Source organism: Mercurialis annua, linkage group LG4, assembly GCF_937616625.2.
Source record: "Mercurialis annua linkage group LG4, ddMerAnnu1.2, whole genome shotgun sequence".
NCBI lineage: Eukaryota > Viridiplantae > Streptophyta > Magnoliopsida > Malpighiales > Euphorbiaceae > Mercurialis > Mercurialis annua.
Genome location: NC_065573.1, coordinates 19,875,842 through 19,897,734, shown reverse-complemented (window position 1 = coordinate 19,897,734; position 21,893 = coordinate 19,875,842). Strand labels below are relative to the sequence as shown.

Genomic DNA, 21,893 nt, shown 5'->3' with positions numbered 1-21,893 from the left:
CTCGCTGGTGGCCTAGCCACGTAAATTTTATAATCATCAACAGCTCCCAGCTGTGTCAAGTCATTTCTCAAATGCAAACATACTAGGCTGACTCGATACTGGTGATCACACAGCCTATTGACACCCAATAGGTAGCTAGTTTCTTTGGATCGCATACTAGTTCTCGTAAATAAACTTAATAGAAACATGTAACATTTAATCAAATCATATAACATGCGATGCGTAAAAACAGTATACATATTTATATAAAATAACTTTATATATATAATACACGAAAGTAAAATGCAACTCACAGTGACCGCAATCCAATCAATAATGTGGTCGATGAAATGATATGCCCTCTCTATCCCACGTCTACTGACCTCTCTGCTCGCTGACACGTCTGATAAATAATTAGCATTTAATGATTAGACGTTAATCTCATATTCCTATACGTATAATACTTTTAAGTTTTAGGGTTTAGTTTCATTCCGATGAAGTTTCAAGGAGTTTTCAGGACAATGCGCAGGTGCTGCCTGCACACTGACACTGTTTAGTAAAACGACGATCTCTCCCAATTGAACCGTTGGATCGAGATGAAATGTGACAGAGGCGTTCCTAAGAGGCAAATCTATAAACTGACCGTTGGGATTTTGAATCTGCCAAGTTTTGGGTAGTGTGCAAACGCACACAATGAGTGTGCGAACGCACACCCTAAAATTCAAGGAGTGTGCGAACGCACACTCAATGTGTGCGAACGCACACTCGTGACAGCTCCCGGAAAGTCGTTTTCCGGGGCTTTTCAGCCATCTCGACGTGATATACATTCAACTATACAAAACCCGCATCTCGGTTTTCATTAAAACGCTATAATAACTTCAAAAACGTCGAATTCAATCCTAAAACTCAATTCCATCAAAATAGCCAATAAAATCCTATTTTTTTTACCAATTCTCGAGATATTTACCTTGATTTGATGCTCGGGATTGATAGAGGATTCGATTCTGAAGAAATCGCCGCGAAAATCGCTCGAATCGGACGTCGAACGGCGAAACGGCGGCGAAACGACGGTATCGTCGAAGGTTTTCTCATTTCTCTCGATCCTTCCTTCTGCTCTCTAATTCATATTTCCTTTTCTTATATTTGTTGGCTAAAATGCCACTTTAGTCCTTGTTCTTTTTGTTTACTATCATTTATCCTTTAAACTTTTCTTTTGTACGATTTAGTCCATAACTAAATCGATAAACTCTTAAATTATTACTGTTACGTATTATTTATATCCGATAAATAATACGAAGCTTGATATTAACACTTTCCCGTCAAAATCCAATATTTCCATTTCCGATACAAAGTGGCTAAATTACCACTTTGGTCCCTGTACTTTATTTTGGACTTTTCTTGATATTTTTCCTTTTAATTCCAATTCCAACTTTAGAATTGAAATATGATATTAATTTCCCCGCAATAATCTTTTCTAAAACCGACCTACTAAAACTTATTTATCTTAGTCTTATCGGAAATCTTTCTGATGTCGCCATTCTGGCGAATCCAGACTGGACACGTGGTCCAATTAGCTAATTAAATATTTTGGGGTATTACAGCGTCAGCAGGGGCAGCAGTTTCGTCGTTTTGGCTCGGTTTTTCATGCAAAAACACATAAAAAGAACAAGGAATGCAATAACACGTACTGGGAATATTTTAAAGTGTTTAAAATTGATTTAAGACACTTAAACAACTGATTTCATGGCAATTTGAGTAAGAACACACTTAAGGTAAATAAGCATAAAAACACCCTAGCATGCATTCTGAGCATTATAGTCAATATACATCTTGATGTGGCATACAAAATATATTAAAACAACCTATTAACATACTTCTCTTCAATTTGTATAGCAATCTCATCAGGAACACCAAATTTAGCAATTTATGACAAGAATCAACAGAGTAGACTAATATGCATCCTAAAACACAAAAATTCATCTATTGTGATTATCATGGCATAAAAGTGATAAGAAATATTTGGGGGTCCTCATAAATACCGTTCTGAGTCCTTAACTCGTTTATTGACGAATTAGATGCGGAATCCAGCTTTGAATCTACGCATACAGCTCGTACTTGATTGATTAGAACGTTTCAGTTTCGCTCTTAGGACTAAAATTAAGTAATTTGAGTGTGAATTCTGCGTGGATGGGGGCGATAAATAGGTCTTTTCCTAGGGTTTCTACTTCTTTTATGGTTTTTAGTTTTTAGTCAATTGTCGGTCCTTAGCTAAGCTGATTAGCAGCTGTATTTATAGTTAGAGATGACCCAAGGTTTCTATGGTTATGTTAAAGTTAAATTACTGTTCTAGTTTTTTTAATTTTTTTTTTGATAATTTAGTTTTTTTTTAATTTTAATTAATATTAATGAGATAATTAATGAAGGAGTTTGAATTAGGAAAAACTACATTTAAAAGAGTAAATCCTATATTAATACTTGTTGGCTAAGAAAAACATGTCTTAAAGTCGTTTTTAGTGCCAGAAAATACATAAAAAGTCTCTTGGGAACCTATGAGTTTAAGTATGGTCAATTTTAGTTTGTAAAACTTACAAATTGATCCATAAACTTTTAAGATATTACAGTTAGTCCAATTTCTAAACTCAGACTACAATCTTTTTAGATTTTTATGTGCTATTCAGGACTAATTACATTTTAACCTTTTAAATTCGCAACTATGCGCTCAAGCAAATCGATAGCTCGTCACCCAGACGAATTTCTCTCGAAATTATCATGTGACGCTTTAGTCCTTAATCACTTTTTTCTTATCCAAGTGTCTATAAATTAACGAAATTAAAAATTAAATATCAAATTATTTAATTTTTAAATAAAAAATACCGAATTATAATTTATGACATATGTTGATTTTTTTTTTAACTGTGAAATTTTAACGGATTACATTAGCTAGGCTAAGTCAATATGATCAGCAACATTAGATATTACCATTAAAGAACAATTATAGTCATTGGATTCTTTGTCTATATGCAAGTTTCTGACATATTAATAAAATAATATTAGGTCAATAATTTATGAGTTTAGTTGCTTTTATTGTTCTGCAACTTCTGTTTACCTTTTTAGCGAGTATATTAAATTACGTGGAAAATAATAATTAAAGTGTGACTGGGGGTTTTTGATATTTGGGTGCCTCAAAGGCACCCAAAAATCCAATATAGTGCCTCTTCTGGAATTAATTCCAGAAGAGTGCCTGGGACCACGTGGTCCGCATTCTAGGAATGCGGACCACGTGGTGGTCCGCATTCCTAGAATGCGGACCACATTAATCAGAATATTAAATCTGATTAGCAGTGTTCCGCATTCTAGGAATGCGGAACACTGCCAATTTACCGTTGGGAGCTGGTCTCCCAACGGTAAATTAAATGCGTTCCGCATTCATGGAATGCGGAACGCATTTAATTGGCCGTTGGGAGACCAGCTCCCAACGGTGAGGCTGCCTATAAAAGGGATGGGGGGTTTTTTATTTGTAAGGAAAAATAGTTACTAAATCAAAGAAAAAAAATGAGAGTAGAGGGGAGAAAAAAAAGTAGTTTCGATGTTATATTTTGAAAAATATTTCGGGAAAAAGTTGGAAGAAGTTATATTTCGGAGCTAAACGGATCTATTCGTGAAGTGTTATATTTTTTATTCGATATTTATTTAAAGGACTACAAGAGGTTAGTACGTGTAATTTTTTTAATTATTGTATTAAATAGTTTTAGTGTTTATAAATGTTAGAAATTTAATAATATGTAAAATTGTTATAAAATTAATTTTAATATAGCAAAATATTAGACTTTAATTATAACTTAGAAATGCATGTAATAAGGAAGTGTATAATTAGAAATTTCATACAATTATATTAGGATATGTTTAATTTATTTTTATTTGAAAAAAATATTAGAAATAAAGTAATAGTAATTACGATTGATATGTTAACGCTATAAATTTAAGATTAGCATTTTAAATATAACGGTGTTAAAATTTGTTGTTTATTAATTAGAAATGACGAGTCCAAATATATCTTTGTTGATATGGTGTGATGGCCGTATTGTGAGTTCTCCGTGTGGAATAGAATACCACGGGGGTCGTCCGGTTAATATGGCGCTTAGCGAGAGAATGAGTTTCGAGGAATTACAAAATATTTGTAGAAGAGCAGTTTCTACCGACGGGGAAGTAGAAATTTCAAAAATCTACTTCCGGCTTCCAAGAATAGTTGGGGGTGCGATACGGTCGTACTCGTTGTTTTCTGTGGAGAATAACGAGCATGTGTTTGGAATTCTGAACGAGGTCGTGCGGTATCCGCAACTCGAGATTTTGGAATTGTACGTGGAATACGAGGCCGTGGTTCGCAACAAGACTTTACTAGATCAGTTGGTCTTAGGTGATTCAAGCGGGTCTGAGAGGGGTAGTGGTGAAGAGGAAGAAGAGGAAGAAGCGGATTTCTACGACAGCAACGAAGAGGATGTCGAGGAAGACTTAGGAGCAGATTCACAATATGAGTCGCAACTTCCTGAGCATGTAAGAACGGCGGATCTTTGCGACTTTGACGTCGCCCCGGAGGATGATGAAAAGATTATGTGGGATCCTGGGATGGAATTCCGAGTAGGGATGGTATTCCCAAATCGCGATGCCGTCCGAGCTTGTGCGACTACTTATTCGGTCGGGGTGGGAAGAGAGTTCAAGGGTCGCCGGACTACCAACTCGACAATAGTGTTGGCTTGCAGGCAGAACCCTGTATGTAACTGGTGGCTGCGCGCTACACTTCTGCAAGCAACTCAGACGTGGACGTTGACAAAATATATTGGCCCGCACACGTGCAATCAGCTGTTACCTGATCCAAACCATCGGAATTTTGGGTCTGTTGCAATCGCAGACTATATCAAGGGTCAAGTAAAGCTGCAACGTGATATACGGATCGATACCCTCAGAGCTGGAATTTGGCAACAACTTGGAGTTAGGCCTCCGTATAAACGAACCTGGAATGCAAAGGAAAAGGCAATAGCTGATGTTTACGGTGGCTGGTATGAATCATTTGGTATGGTTCACAAGTTCATGAACGAGATGATGCATGTCAACCCTGGATCTTTCTGGGATGCAGAAGGTATACGCAATAACTCTAATTTGTTATATAACGAGTTGCTTCAAGTAATAATTCTAATTTTGTTGAACTTGTGATTTGTAGGCGCTGAGGTGTACACCGACGGGATCCTTCAGCCGAAAGTCGTAACGTTCATCCGAATGTTCTGGACTTTCAAACCGACAATTGAAGGGTTTCGTTTTTGCAAGCCAGTTTTGTTCGTCGACGGTACTCATTTGTATGGCAAATACAAAATGACCTTGTTGATCGCGTCGGCAATCGATGGGAACAGTCACATCATGCCACTGGCATTTGCACTTGTTGAATCTGAAAGTACTGCCAGTTATGAGTACTTTTTTGAACATTTGCGTGAGCACGTGATTTGCGAAAGGAAGGTGGCCATTATATCTGATCGGCACGCTGGAATATTGTCGGTTCTGAAGCGTCCTGAATGGGCCGGTGTCGCCCACAAGTTTTGCATCAGACATTTCTGTAGTAATTTTCAGACCAAGTTTAGGAACAAGGTTTTGAAGAAGCTGGCGGATAAAGCAGGTAATGATTTTTTACGAGTCATTATAAACGCTACATAGGTTATTATTATGCGCTAATATTATGGTTGCCACATAGGCCGAGCATATCAGAAGCACAAGTATAAACGCTACATGGCAGCGATCGAGATTAGAAGCCCAGAAGCGTATGCATGGCTGACTAAGCAAGAAAAGCGGCCTAAAGAAAAGTGGACAAGGGTGTATGACAAAAAAGGGCAACGGCACAATGTGATGACAACTAACTATGCTGAGTCTGTCAACGCGACACTGAAGAATATAAGGGGGCTTCCGATCACATCAATGCTTGAGGGAATTTTTGCGCGGATGGTTAAAATGTTCGACGCGCGTTGGAAGACGTATGAGGAGTTGATTGCTACAAACGTTCACTACACCCCAATATGCATCCAACTACTGAAGCAGAGGGGGGAGAAGGCCCGTTTTCATACAAGTCAGACGTACGACCGTTCTACGATGACATGCAAAGTGGAAACTAGGAAGAACGGCTCAAATGGGAGAGGAGGAAATACCCATACGGTAAACCTTCAGCATAAGAAATGCACGTGCGATGATTGTTCACTGTTATTGTATTTGTGATGACTGTTATTGTATTTGTGATGATTGTTATTGTTTTAATGAATGTTACTTTATGAATGTATTATTCTTTTGAATCTCCTTTTAGTAATTCTTGCGAATATCATTCACTAATGTATTATTCTTATGAATGTTTGTTGTAATTTTTAATAAGTGTTGTATGTATTTTTTATTTCAGCTATGGCTGAACGTCGGGACTACTACACTCCTGGGCCGTTGGTGCCAGACGTTCTGACAATGCAGGACGATCACAGATCCTCGGTTATTTGGGATAACCAGGTAAAATCTTGTTTTTTATTGTCCTAATTTGGTTATAATTTTTAGTGTCCTAATTTTTATATAATTTTTATATTTTCAGGGCGACGAGTCTTCCTTAGGGTCACGTTCGAGCGCCAGACTTACTCCATTTCACGAGCTAGATTCTCGCATCAGGAATGGGATTATTCAGACTGGCATGTCTGGTTTTCTAGCGATGCGCCAGTTTCCAGTTGACTTGTGCCTTATCACAGCTCTTGTGGAGAGGTGGAGACCAGAGACACACACGTTTTGGTTTCCAGAGGGCGAGTGTACTATCACGCTGCAGGACGTGGCCATCCTGACAGGGCTCCCAGTGGATGGGACGCCCGTTACCGGACCTCGTATACGGGATTGGAACACGGTGTCTGTTCCGCTTTTAGGGAGGCAGTTAGAGGTCAGCCGTCCCCGTAAACCGGGGTCCTCGTGGGTCAGTGGTGCTTGGTTGTCCGCCCAGTTTGGAGGTTGGACGGTTTTGCCTGCGGGTGCTACAGAGGATCAGGTCGACCAGGCGGTTCGAGGCTACCTTTGGGCTGCTTTACAGGGTCTGTGCTTTCCGGACTTGAACAGTGGCCACGTGGGCGTGAGGATTCTTCCGCATCTGGCGGATTTAGGCCACTTGCGCGATATTAGCTGGGGATCGGCTGTTCTGGCGTATTTGTACCACGAGCTATGCCTCTGCGCCTCTGCTTCGGCGGACAGACAGAACATCGGGGGCGCCGTGTGGATTCTACAGCTCTGGGCTTACGAGCGACTTAGGCCATTGCGACCCCGTTTGGCCGACTTTACCGTCACGGGGGGATTGCCTTTGGGTGACAGGTACAATTTTCGTATGAAGTTATCTTAATTTTACGTTTTTCAGTACGCTTAAAATATAATTTAATAATTTGTGCAGATGGGGGGGGCCCAGACAGCGGGAGCGGGGGACAGCACGAGTTCCCAGACACTCAGTTTCTCACTTCAGACTGTTATTGGACGGGCTGCGTTACGACGATGTAAGTTTTAATTTTTTTTTTTAATTTAAGTAACGTTCTGACAAATGTTAACTAAATTTGTCAGAACGTTACTTATAATTTAATTTATTGCTTTTTAACTCGTAGTTAAATATATATTTTAAATGTTGCGTTTTTAACTTTGTATTTCAGGGACCCCAGGTATCATCGTATCAGGTCCCGCCTTCGTCGATGCCGTTTTTTGAGCCGTCGTACGGACAGACAGCATATACCACTTCTCTGGGCACACCACCGGCGTCTCAGTTCCAGCAGGCCACACCGACGGCGTCTCAGTTCCGGCAGGCCACACCACCGGCGTCTCCGTTTCAGCAGACCACACCACCGCCGTTTGCTGCATCAGATCAGTATTACCGTCCAGCGCCATATACAGATGCTCAGCCGTTCACGTCTTTCGATCAGTGTTACCGTCCCACGATGCCTTCGGATGATCAGCCGTCGACGTCACATTCGCGGCCATCTTCTTCTCACCAGGCCCAGGATCCATCACAGCTACATTTTACACTATCAGAGTCATGGTTATTCGGTCCGGAGATCGGTTCAGAGGCGTACGAGGAGCTTTTATCACGACCGGATCTCACACCTCCATCTTTTAGACTTCTACCGCCCACACAGGAGGAGACCGGTACTGCACCACCAGCAGCAGACGTTCAGCATTCAGCTCAGGACGAGGACGCATCCGACAGCGGCGAGAGCCCTCCGGTACCCAGACAGTTTCACTCGATCACAGACAGCTCGCGGCACCGACGAGAGACTCACGGTTTGAGGGTACAGAGACCGAGGACTCGTAGATATGAGGATTAGATTTCATATTTTTCTTTATTTATCGATTTTTGTATTTTAGTATATGTTGTATGTTTACTATATTATGTATATTATATTCGTGTGTTGTAATTGTTATTTTGTTATCAGTGTCTGTTATAATCATTAGTTAAATAAAATAAATATTTATATCGTCTGTTAAATTTTGTCGTTTATTTCTAAGCGTTTGTTAAATTCAGTATCGTCTGTTAAAATCATTAGTCAATGTCGTCTGTTAAAATCATTAGTTAAATAAAATAAAATTATTTTATATTAATTTTTATTTTATAATTATTTAAACAATTTTTTTTTAAAAAAAATTTAATAAGCAGCAATGATTGGGCATTTTAGTGCCCAATCATTGCTGCCCCAATGATTGGGGAGACAAAACTGTCTCCCCAATCATTGGGGAAGCATGTTCCGCATTCCTAGAATGCGGAACATGCATTAATCACCTGATTATATATTAATCAGGTGATTAATGTGGTCCGCATTCTAGGAATGCGGACCACCACATGGTCCGCATTCCTAGAATGCGGACCACGTGGTCCCAGGCACTCTTCTGGAATTAATTCCAGAAGAGGCACTATATTGGATTTTTGGGTGCCTTTGAGGCACCCAAATATCAAAAACCCTGTGACTGGGACATGAAGATACATACAAAACGAATTTTGAAATTCGAAATCTACAGTTTGTTGATTTTTCTATAAAAAATGGCTGTGATTTATGAAATATAATAATATTTTGATTTTGATTTTGGATGATTGTGAGAAAACATTGATCAGAGGTTATGTGTTCATAAATAGTGCAGTACACCTCGTGGCCCTGCCCTGGATTAACAATTGTGTTTTCTTTTGATTTTTTTATTCAGTGAAAATAATTGTTATCCAAAAACAATTATTGAATGGTAAATCTGTAAGATATGCGTATGTGGGTTAAGGGTCACAACCAAATTGCTTACTAGGTGATTTAAAAAAAACAATGTGAAAGTTATTTTTAAAATTATTACTTGTTTTATATTTATTCATATTATTTATAACAAAAAAAAATGTTATCTTTCGTAAAATAATTATCATTTATTGATTTATTAAATTTACACACTTTAAATTCACAAAATATAAAATATATAGATTTATAAATTATATTAATACCATTTGGATTGAATATAGATTTTAAAAATTTATAAAGATACATTTGAAATAATTTAATTAATAATTACTTATAAAAATAATGGATTTCAACTTTTTTTTATTTATAAGGTGAAATTTAAAATGAAAAATTTTAGAGTATGATAATTTTTCATAATCTATGAATTCTCACAATTTTTTGTTTATATGAATTTTGGTAAAATATATTGTGGAATAATATAGGGTTAATGTCATAAAAATTCACCAACTTTACACGTTTTTTCATTTTAATCATGTAGTTTAAATTTTCTCATTTTCATGCACGAACTACCTCTTTTTCTCAAATTCATGCACGGTGCTGAGGTGTCACGACTCCATTGGTGTAATTCGCTGAAGTGGAGGTCATTTTACGCCAATAAATGAGTGCCACCTCAGCGCCATGCATGAATTTGGGAAAAAGTGGTAGTTCGTGCATGAAAATAAGAAAATTTAAACTGCGTGATTAAAATGAGAAAACGTGTAAAGTTCGTGATTTTTTTTGACATTAACCCAATAATATATAATAATAGATTTGTTTTTTCAAAATTTTTTGATGCAAAACGCATTTTAATTTTTTGATTTTAAAATTAATGTAGTGTGTTTGACATGTGAAAATAAGAGATAATTACTTTAAATTAGTAAAAGAAATGTATGATCAATAAGCAAAAGCATAATTCTTTTAGAATGCTATAAAAAAATAAAATTATGTCCACCGTACATATAATTTAATGATAATAAAATACTATATATGATCTTAAAATTTAAAATCGAATTTTTTATAATTAAAAAAAGGAACTACAAATTCAAAAGGCTAGTGGGTCGCAATTACTTGATGAGAATAATGGCAAGCATTATGTTTGATAGAGGATTTGGTCCCATCCTTAATTAAGCTTCATTAGTTGAATAAACAAGTTACAAAATCAAATACTCATCATTTGAAGAAGATATAATTGAGATTATGACATTTAAAACAACCTTATTAACATCGCATAATTTGTTTTAAGGGTATTGTTTCACTTTATTAGTAATTTAAAGCTGAAGTTTAAAATAGAATTTTAACTTTTATGATTTATATATTTTGTAGTCTAAACCGTTTTCCGGAAATTGTTTGCATATGTGGCAACTATATTACTGCCATATTAAATTTCAACATTTTAAAATTTTATAAATAAAATTTCAAATTTTTGCATTTTTTCAATATGTAATCTAAAAAGATGACAAATGGTGGAAATTCGGGATGAGACTATAAAATACAAAAATTAAAAAAATTAGAATTTGTTTTATTTCAAATATTAGACTTAAATCAACAAAAAAGTGAAATGTTAGAATTTATTTGTCGGTATTTTTTTATTTTATTATTATCAATTATAAATGGAAATCAAAAGAAAACTTATTTCATCCATTAGCGATTGTAGCAGTATCCTTCTATTAAGATTATGATTTTATTTCATGTTGCTCTTTATTTTATTTTTTTGTTATAAGATTGATGAGATTTTTTGAACTGATTTTAACTATAAAACAACACATTTAAAGATTGCATGTTCAGACTAATCCCACTTCATCCGTGTAGATATCATACGGAAGACAAATTCTAACCACAAGTTTAAACGGCTGCATACATGAATAAGGTATAAACCTGCAACCTCACTTAAATCAAAAGAACGCCTTACCAACTCACTTAAAACTTTGAGTGAGTCAAATTTCGTATTGAAAAAATTAAAATTTTACTTCAAACAATTGTTAATACAATTGCTGTAAAAGAACCGAACACGATGAGGCTGAGTCGCGGACTAGGTCGCTGTCTTTTAGACGTTTCACATCACAGTTTGGTGGTATAAAGCTGACTACCAACCACGGTGTCCCAAGGATAAAACAGCCAAAAATTACTGATTCCACTGCACTGTGATAAACACTTTTTGTATTTCTCTGTATTTCTGTGTTTTTGCAAATGAAGATGAAGCCAATCTTTATATGTCAGGAAAAAAGACTTATTGAGAAAATAATTAATACAGAAAAACGTTTTCTGATTAATGAAAGAAAACATCAACAGTCAAAAATGTGGGGAGGTAAAATCAGAGAGCTAAAATAGTTACAAAAGAATTAAATTAAAATAATAATACTTTTGTATGAAAAAAATAAAGTGCTAGCTGAACTGACCCAGACTAGGCTGGCCGGATTGCGCGGCCGTGTGATAAATATGGAAGGATGTAACTCCTAACCTATTCACAAAACTGTGTATTCCTTGAGATTCAAACCTATATGAGAAAAACTAAGGTTATAAATTCAAGAGTTAATGCCAATAAAATCATCACCTTTACACGTTTTTTCATTTTAATCACGTCTTTTAAAAAATGTCAAATAAAATCATCAGCTTTTATTTTTTTTGGCAAATCTATCATGAATGTGAAAATTCGGTATTTCTTTTTTGACTCAACAGCCGGAATGGACAAGAAAAGAGTAAGAGAAAGGTATTTTGTGTGTTAATAGGGCATTAATTAGATTAAAATATTTATTGTGAGGAAAAAGATATCGAATTTTACTCATTAATGATAGATTTGCAAAAAATGAAAGGTGGTGATTTTATTTGACACTTTTTAAAAGACGTGATTAAAATGATAAAAACGTATAAATGTTGTGATTTTATATGAAATTAATCCTGAATTTAATAAATTGAGTTCTCCTAAAAAATGTGGAAAACCCACAAAACTCTTAGGCACCGTTTGAATTGAGGGTTTTTAAAATCCATGGATTTTAGCAAAATCGATGGATTTTAAATCAATGGAATTTAAATCCATAGATTTTAAAATTCCATTGTTTGGATTGAATATAAAATCAATGGATTTTTAATATTATTTATGGAAAATAATAAATAGTATAACAATCCATCATCTATAAAAAATGGTGATTTGGACTTTTCCACCTAGTAGGTGGGAAATCAAAACCCTCAAAAATGATGGATTGTAGATAATGAGGGAATTTGTAAATCCATGGATTCTATTAATTTTTTTTCTAGGCAAACGATAGATTTTGTCCAAATCCATGGATTGTTTAGAATCCATCGTTTAGAATCCATCAATCGAAACGGTGCCTTAATCTTTTCATTTCTTATGACAAAGCGCTTTTTCTTTTAATTTTAAATTCAATAATTTTTTCAAGAACAACTGAAGACTTAAATTTTCTATCAAAAAAATTAACAAAATATGATTAAATTGTATGGTTTAGAAAAATTACTTGATGACAATAATAGCCTCATTTGGTCATTATTGCCATGAGGCTCTAAAAACTACCAACAACTTATCAAATTTTTTTTACTAAATATTTAAGTGGAGCTATTTAAAAAGTAAAAGTTAAAAAAATCGAACCAAACATTCTCTAAATAAATAAATAAGTGCTATTTATTAATTATATATCAACTGATAAATTATTATTAAAATAAAGAATACTATAACCAACAAAATACTTCCTCCGTCTCAATAAAGTTGTTCACTTTACTTTTATCACATAATTTAAGAAAAATAATTATTATTTATAGGTTTTGTAAAATTTTCCTTACTATTCTTGTCATACTCTTATTTAATATAGAGTTCACTTGCAATTTATTTCAATTTATTCATTAGTGGATTTTAAATAGGGATAATATAGAAAGTTGAGTTTAAAAATTGTTGCTTTTTGAAAATTGACAAGAATTTTGCGACAAATTTTTTTCTTAAAGTGGACAAGTCTATTGGAACGAAGGGAGTATTAAATTAAATTATGTTATCTTATTAAAATAAAATAAAATAAAAAATGATTATAAAAATAACCCGAACAAAGATGGGTCATAGCACAAATCTTATCAAATTGTTTTTTTAAATAGACCTTAATATTTTAAACGCTTAAAAATAACATTTTTTAAAATCTGAAGCAAAAAGTGTGCAAGTAAAATTATTTGTTCCCTAAATTTAAAATGTATTATCAAATAATTGAAAATTTAACCATTTTAACTATATAGACCATGATTTTATAAAACAAAATAAAAAAGATGTCATCACGCATATTTTAAATATAAACTAATTTTTTTTATTTCTTATATAATAAAATTTAAATAATAATGTTTATTTATTTTTCTCTTTTATTTTTTTTTTCAAGAAATAAAATATTAAGATAAAATAAATGAGGAAAGTCATATAATTATATAAAAAAAATCTTTTTAATTTTTAAAAATATGCTTTAAACTCAAAAAATTCATTTATACCTAAAAATGAATTTTTTTTTACTTGTATTTTTCAGATGAAAAATATTTTACATATATATGTCAAATACCTCAAAGTTATATTGTTGAAATATTTTTCATCCATCTCTGATACATTTTTAACTGGAAGCATACCAAGTGAAAAAAAATTAAATATAAAAGAATAATATTAAAAAGTATATATTTAAAATTATTACTAGATTTAGTCAATTTTAAAAAAAAAATCAATATATTAATTTTTAATATTATTCAAAAGATATAATTAGTAGACCTTATGCTTCAAAATAATAATTTATTTGCCAATTTTATCTGTTTTAAAATAATAAAAATATGTACTTTTTATTTATTTTAACAATTTTATCTGCCAATTTTATTTGTTTTAAAATAATAAAAATATGTACTTTTTTGTTTATTTTATTTCTATATTACCCTTATCTATAACAATATTTATCCTTAAATAGTGTTAAGTGAAATATTAAAAAAAACTAGTAACTGATATAACCATAACGATATCAATACTCGAGTCCATGAGACTCGTCATGCCTGAAGGCTAAAGAAGGATTCGCCCGAATCCCTAGCAAGACCGACTCCTACAGAATTCGGTCAATATATAAAATCTATGTCAAAACGCGTTACAGATCTAATTATTTGAAAAAAGAATAATATCTAGAAGACGGAATATACATAATTATTTTTCTATTCAGAGACAAACTCCTATCTAGAAAGATAAGCATATTTAGTAAGATATTCTTGAATAAAACTTTGATGGAATAAGGAATCTCTTTCCTATTCAAACACAAACTACTAAATAGGAATTACTTTTCTATTTGGATTTTACTAGGTATTCTCTCAACTACTACTATATAAGGAGTGTAAGGTATGGCTAAACACATAATGACATTCAATATGCAAAAACGCTACTCGAAACCTAAACTGACTTTAGCATCAGAGAGTTAATCGGACGACCATCGTCCGATTGACCATCTAATAGGTTTAATAAGAGATTCAGAAGCAAACTCCATCAATTGCCTCTATCTGTGGAAAAGTCTTGAAAACTTCAAAATCGAAGGAGCTTTTTTGTACTCAATACAAATCTCATTGAAGGAATAACTTCTAACACATCAAAACTGAAAAATAAGCAATCCATGGATCCAAAAAATTTGGATCAAACACCCCCACAAGGTTTAAACACCTCAAAAACGTCTAATGTCAACGGCAATAATGGTTTCAACACCATCGGAGAAAACACCACTACTGGGGGAAGTTCACACTTAAATCCATTGAACTTAACACCCCTGTATCAGACGCAGCAAAATAGAGATAGCAATCCTATTGTCTTCCCTAATATAGACGGAACTAGCGAGCCAACTCCAAATGCGGTATTCCCAGAAGCCTATCACGAGATGTTAAAAAAGATGCTAGAAATGTTTCAGGCCAACCTGAACAAAATGGTTGCAGAAGCCCTAAATTCAACAAGTGCTCGTGTCGAAAAGCATGAATTTACTAAGGAACCAATTCGTTGTACCGCCCAGTCGACATTGGCAAAGGGTAGAAGCAGAAGGAAGAAATCCCAACAACCAAGGAACCGCCGAAGGAACCAACGGAGCAGAAAGGAATAATGAGGATGGGCGCGAGACCCTTAAAAACAAAGAGAAGAGAAGGAACAACGAAGGAGATAAGCTAAACCGAGGGAGCACTTCCCAAGACGGTGAAAATCAAGATGAAACTAAGAGCGGGCTAAACTCGAAAAGAGGAGAACAAAGGGAGGAAGAAGATGCTCCCACAAAAAGCAAAAGGCAAGAAAAAGAAGCAAAAAAGACCCACCAAAAAGCACAATCAAAGAAAAAAAAAATAAAGAGGATGAAGGTGAGGCATTCGCGTCCCCACAAAAAAGTAAATCCACATACGTAGTCGAAGAAGACGTGGAGGAGCAAATAGCCAAAGCGCTGAAAAGGCTAAAAGCTGAAGAGCTGGACATAGACGACTTAAGATTAAAAGGCTTGCCCTTGTCAGCCAAAATCATGGAGAAAACAATTCCACATAATATGAAACTTTCCATCTTGCCGACATTCAATGGAGAAGGGGACCCGAGAGACTATGCTCGAGATTCTTGGAGACTATGGGTTTACTAAGCGTGTCAAACGCAATTATGTGTCGATTTTCCCCCACCACCTTGACAGGAACAACTCAAAGGTGGTATAACAAGTTTAAGCCGAGGTCAATCAAGAACTTCGCAGCCCTGTCAAATGAATTCGTAAACAGGTACCTCACCGATATTCCAGCCAAAACAACAACCAGTATTTTGAGGTCATGCATCCAAGAATAAGGAGAAACGCTGAGGAGCTATATTGAAAAATTCAATAAGCAAGCCATGAAAATCGATAACTTAAACGACATGACCACCGAAACTCTAAGAGAGGAACACGATTTAGAAAGTTGGTGGACAAGTTGCTAGTCAACAAACCCACGACTTTTATAAACCTGATGGGAATAGCACAAAAATACTTCGAGCTAGATCAAGGGCAAATATCTATAAGAGAAAAGGAAGCAAAAAGCAAGGAATTGAAAGAGAGATCAAGAGATAAGCCAAGATCTGAAATAGAGGAAAGACGTCATCGGTCTGAAGAGAACAGGCGCTTCGCCCCACAGGGAAGATATGAATCCACGAATGACCCCCGAGACGACGAAAGAAATTACATACCGCTCAACACGAGAAGGATCAACGTCTTGATGTGGATAAAAGAAAACGTGAAAAATATAACATGGCCACCCAAGATGAAAGCTGAAATCAAAGACAATAGGAAATTCTGCAAATTCCCGACAAAAATGGACACAAAACCGACAAACGTAGAGATCTCAATGTGGAGATAGATATGATGATTGATTCAGGCGAGCTCAGAAGGTTCATCACTAAAAAAGAAAAAAGCAGCGATCTGGGAGAGAAAACACACTGAGATGATAAGGCAAAAGAGAAAGACGAAGAGAGACCATCCAAGATTTTAGGGACGATCCACATGATTAAAGGTGGAGGCCCCAACAGCTCAACCACCAGGAAAAAACAAAAAGAAGGAAGTAATGAATATAAGGGAAACCTATATCCCCTAGTTATTTTTAATGTTTTCAGATTACGAGAACGTGAAGGCACCCCATAACGATGCACTGGTAGTGACAACTATCATTAAACATTGGAACATGGAAATGATCCTCATTGATGAAGGAAGCGTGGTCAACCTTATGACAAACGCGGCTTACAAAAGCCTTGGAGGAATTGCCTGTAAAAATACGTTGAGTCCCGATCCCGCTGTTAGGACTTGGAGGACCATCCATCAACCCAATCGGTGCGGTAACTCTGGACATTATAATTGGTACAAAAAAAGGATTAAACAAAAAGATCATGCCTTTGTTTAATATAGTGGATATGGACCTGATGTACAACGCCATCTTGGAAGACCATTTCTCCACGACTCAGCTGCAGTCACAAGCATCAGAGCTCTCGCTATGAAAATCTCCATCGAAAACGGGCTAGTGACGATGAGAGGGGATTAGATGATCATCGAGAAATGTTATGACGAATTCATAGTTGACCTTCAATAGCAGAAAAATAAAAAGGAAGAATTTGGAAGAACCGACAAAAAACACATTGCCAGTAGGAACTTTAGGACATATCGGATGGAAGTTACAATTATCTTTATTTTTTTGTATGAATAAATAAGAGGAAACACAAACCCCAAAGGAGTAAAGAGCTCGAAGCTCCAAGAAAAAGGTCAAATACCCCATCAAAACAAATGTCTAAAACAGACTTCAAAAATAAAACCAGGTTTAGATTAACCTTAAAAGAAATAGAGTTTAGATTAACTCTAATAAAAGGAAGAGTTTAGATTAACTCTCAAAAAGCGAAACGCTCAAAAACAAAAATGGAATAAATAAAAAAAAAGGCAAGACAAACATAACAAAAGGATTTCGCACATAAATTGCAAGAATAAAATACTCATAATATTTTTTTCATTAAAAAGGAAAAAAGATCATTATAAAATTAGGAGTACAAAACAAGCCTAAGGGCGAAACGTAAAAATTACAATCATGATGATTTTAAAAGAGCAGTCCGCTCTCTCGCCATCTTTTCCATCAAAGTTTTGGCTAATTTCAAAGGATCCAACGTATTCACTACTGGAAGATCTATATTAGGATTCTACTCCTGAAGCTTACTTCTGATAGCCAGCCAATATTCACTCATTAAAGAAAAAAATAAAGATTTTATGTCAAGAAGGCGAATATGAAGTGTTTCAACTTTAATCTCCAATTGATTTCTTTCATCACCAATATAGGTGTTGGTGAAAATAAGCGCTTCAATTTCATGCGTTAGATCATCAATTTTCTTCTCAATAACTACCACTTCGTGATCATTAATGGCGTTTTGAGCCTCAACTTCGGGAGCAGCGAATCATTTTGAGCGACACTTTCAGCTTTGCCTAGATTCAGCCTCAGCTAATAAAGCGTTTAGCCGCTGGACTTCTCCTTCAGCAAACTGACCTCGGTTATTCAAAACTAAAATCGCATGGATAGTCCACAAAAAACAATAAGAGAAATAATGGAAAAAGAACAAGAAACATAAACAAAATAATATAGGAAAACATACCGAGAAGCCGTGAAGACAAGCCAAGTTCGATAAATTACCCCGGTTTTCTCATCGAACCAATCGATATCTTGAGTAACTGTCAAACCTTTTATGTACTCTATCAAGATAACGGGATTTAAGAGACTCAAAAACTCTCATCGCTCGACCCAATTAGCTAATTTTTGAGTGAAACCCGAACCGTCTAAAGAAACATCCTCAAGGATCGCTTCCTTATCAAGCCAACGCCTTTTCCTAGTCAGGGATTCGTCATCGGCAGAGACATGGGTTCCAGCACCCAAAGTAAACAGCTCAACACCTGAAGAAATATGAACATCCTATAAAGAATCTAGAACCTCGTCAATGACCGGTTTTGATTTGATAATTATGACCTTTGCAGCTCCCAGAGGAGCTGCTAGAGCTGGGGGAGCAAACACCTCTATAACTCCAGCATCCACCGCAATGGGCTAAATAGCCAGAACGATAACAACTTCACCCATCAGAATGTTCATATCTACTTTAAAACTTAAAAGCGGATCATCATCATCAGAAGATATCCTACAAAAAAAATAAAAAAGATAAAATCAGGAATAATACCTTGAACAAATTTATATGAAAGATTAACAAGGCCCTTCGAGGGATCCTCCAAAGGAAGCTATCGACATCAAACGTGACTATTTACTAAAACGGGCAACATCGGCCGTTGAAAATACTATGAAAAGACAAATCAAAGGCAAGGATAGACTCAGACAAACTGAAAGGCGAAGGCGATGTTTTCACTAACTTAATTGAGAAACTCTTTGCAAATCGCAAAAAAACAAAGTTATGTGTAACTATAAGATATTTTGATCTTCACCCCTCGAGACACGATAAACAAATAAACGACTGACCTTTCCTACCATTGGCAAAAATCAAAATAATGTCGTTACTGGACAAAAAACGAAGTAATGAAACTCTTTCATAGAAGGGGGCTGCACCCGAAGCCTGCATGTTTTTATAAAAGTGACTAAAATTTGAATAGTCCTAGGATGAAACTCCCCAAGGACCATTTCTAAATCATAATAAAGCTCAAAGCTAAAAGGGTCTATAGGAAACAAAAGGCCATCAATGAGCTGTTCTTCGAAAGGGATAATGAACCAGGTAGCTGAAAGCCCTCATAAGATAATCAGGCTTCCTAGTCCCATAGCCTGAAGGAAAGTTATATCTAAAAGGAATTTCTAAAATTTGGTCCTTGGATAGGGAGGACTCCCTAAGGGTCATACAGTCAAATTCAACTTTCGTCATTTTAGGCGACATCTAAAGGCGAGAAAAGAAACAACAAAAAATGGAAGTTGAAATGAAAAGAAAATCATAAAAAAAGATAAATTAAAGAACACGAAGAAAATCTAGAAAATCAAAGAAAATAAAATGTAAACAACAAGAACAAACTGGAAATCCAAGAAGAAATAAATACAACTGAAAAGTGTATAAACAATAAACAAAAGTAAAAAGTGACAACAAGATTCAAGAAATTTGAAAAAGTACAAAGGAAATATGAAGATGACAAAAATAAATAAATAAAACGAATATAAAGAAATTCCATAAACAAACAAACAAACATACACCGTACGGTCAGGACACGTGTTGCAAATCTAAAACCACTCAACTGAAACATGTCAGATAAAAAAAAAATAAAAAATCAAATTGGTAAGTGAAATGATTCGCCGGAAAAGAGAACGACTCGCCTCAAACAAAATTAAAATATATCAAGGCATAAATAACAAGGCTTTGGCTCACTTGCCCGGGGGGGGGATAATAATGGTAAGTAAATTCCAGCATATGTATAATAGAACTGAATAGTACAAGATCGACTCTTTCGAGCGAATCCCTAGACTCGGCTAAGGCGAAAGCCGAACGATATCAATACTGGAGTGCATGAGACTCGCCATGCCTGAACACAAAAGAAAGATTCTCCCGACTCCCTAGCAAAACCGACTCCCAAAGGATTCCGTCAATATACAGAATCTACGCCGAAATGCGCTAGATACTTGATTACATGGGAAAATTATATTATTTAGAAGACCGAATATACGAAATCAATTTTTCATTCGGAGATAAACTCCTATTTAGGAAGATAAATCTATTCAGAAAGATATTCTGGAATAAGACTTTCATGGAATACGAATCCCTTTCCTATTCAAAAGCAAGCTACTAAATAGGAATCACTATCCTATTTGGATTCTACTAGGTATTCTCTCAACTACTATTATATAAGGAGCTATAGGTATGTCTAAACACATAATGACATTCAAGATGCAAAAACACTGCTCAAAGACTACACTAACTTTAGCATCAGAGAGTTAATCAGACAACTACCGTCTGGTAGAATGTCCATCATATTTTGTAGGTTTAATCAGAGATTCAGAAAGCAGACTCCATCCCTTATACTTTATAATCATAATTACTTAATTTTCAAATCACTTTAAGTTAATTATTTTTAAATGATATTTACGTTACTACATTTAATAAAAAAAATTGCCATCACTCATGCTAACGTAAAGAATACATAGCATATATATAACATTATAGAATTCATTTACCAATATTTTTGTATTGTTAAGTTTCAAATTATAATAAATTATTATTATTAAAATTGAATAAAATTTTATGTGTATGTCGGTGTTGTCTATCATTTAGTTAGGAACGAGGTTCAATATTCTAAAAAGTCTTTGCTTCAACCCTTTATAGAAACAAGATGGTGAAGATTATTTGAAGATTTATGAAGATTTATGGAAGGATATGTTTGGAGAAGACTATAAGCGTTAAAATTGACGGATGCGGTAATATTCCGCTATAATGGTGAATTTTTTAAAAAGACACATTCAATATAAACGGCATATATGGTGTAAAAATTTGCATATGTTTATACGGTAAAAGGTACAATTTTTTTTTTGATTTTTCTCAAAATACATATCAGCCCTTTTATTTTTTTTGGACATAATTAAGCCATTGTGCTTTTAAAATTGAACAATTAAATCCTCGTTTAAAATCGAACAAATAAACCCTTTTAGCTTATTTTTGGACACTTACCCCCTCAAATTTTCGATAAATATTTTAAATATTAAAATTGTTTTTAAACTTTGTTCCTATATGATTATGAGAGACATGTCAGCTATTAAAGCGTGTTTATAATGATATTAGATGAAAGAGATTATTTATTCTATTTAAAAACAAAAAGAGGTTAATTGTACCTAAAAAAAATAAAAAGGCTGACTTACACTTTTATGAAAACTACGAGGATTTTAATCTTTTGCTTATTTAGAATCACTAATATATATTAATAGTATTTATTTTATACATCTCTCTTCAAAAAAAAAAAAAGATGCCGATCTAAAATTGCTAAAAAAAATTATATTTGATCATTTAAAATGAGAAAGTTATTAAAATAAAATTGAAAAAAATAGCTTATGAGGGCAAAAAATGTAGATTAGGCGAAAATAATAAAGAATCCGAGTTAGATTGGTCCTGTATGTTGTCAACACGTCTACATCTCTACGATCTAACTCTCTTCC

The 21,893-nt window shown here is 34.7% G+C and overlaps 2 protein-coding genes across 2 annotated transcripts; both read left to right on the top strand.

The window, feature by feature from the left end:
* Nucleotides 1–3,276: 3,276 nt before the first annotated feature.
* On the top strand, nt 3,277–7,384 carry LOC126676161 (uncharacterized). The gene is made up of 4 exons (XM_050370311.2): nt 3,277–3,686; nt 4,013–5,047; nt 6,407–6,507; nt 6,587–7,384. The coding sequence occupies exons 2-4, from the start codon at nt 4,015–4,017 to the stop codon at nt 7,367–7,369; spliced, it is 1,917 nt and encodes a 638-aa protein (XP_050226268.1). The 5' UTR covers nt 3,277–3,686; nt 4,013–4,014; the 3' UTR covers nt 7,370–7,384.
* A 322-nt stretch (nt 7,385–7,706) lies between these two features.
* On the top strand, nt 7,707–8,336 carry LOC126678411 (uncharacterized). Its single transcript, XM_050373310.1, has one exon. The coding sequence runs from the start codon at nt 7,707–7,709 to the stop codon at nt 8,334–8,336; it is 630 nt and encodes a 209-aa protein (XP_050229267.1).
* Nucleotides 8,337–21,893: the final 13,557 nt, after the last annotated feature.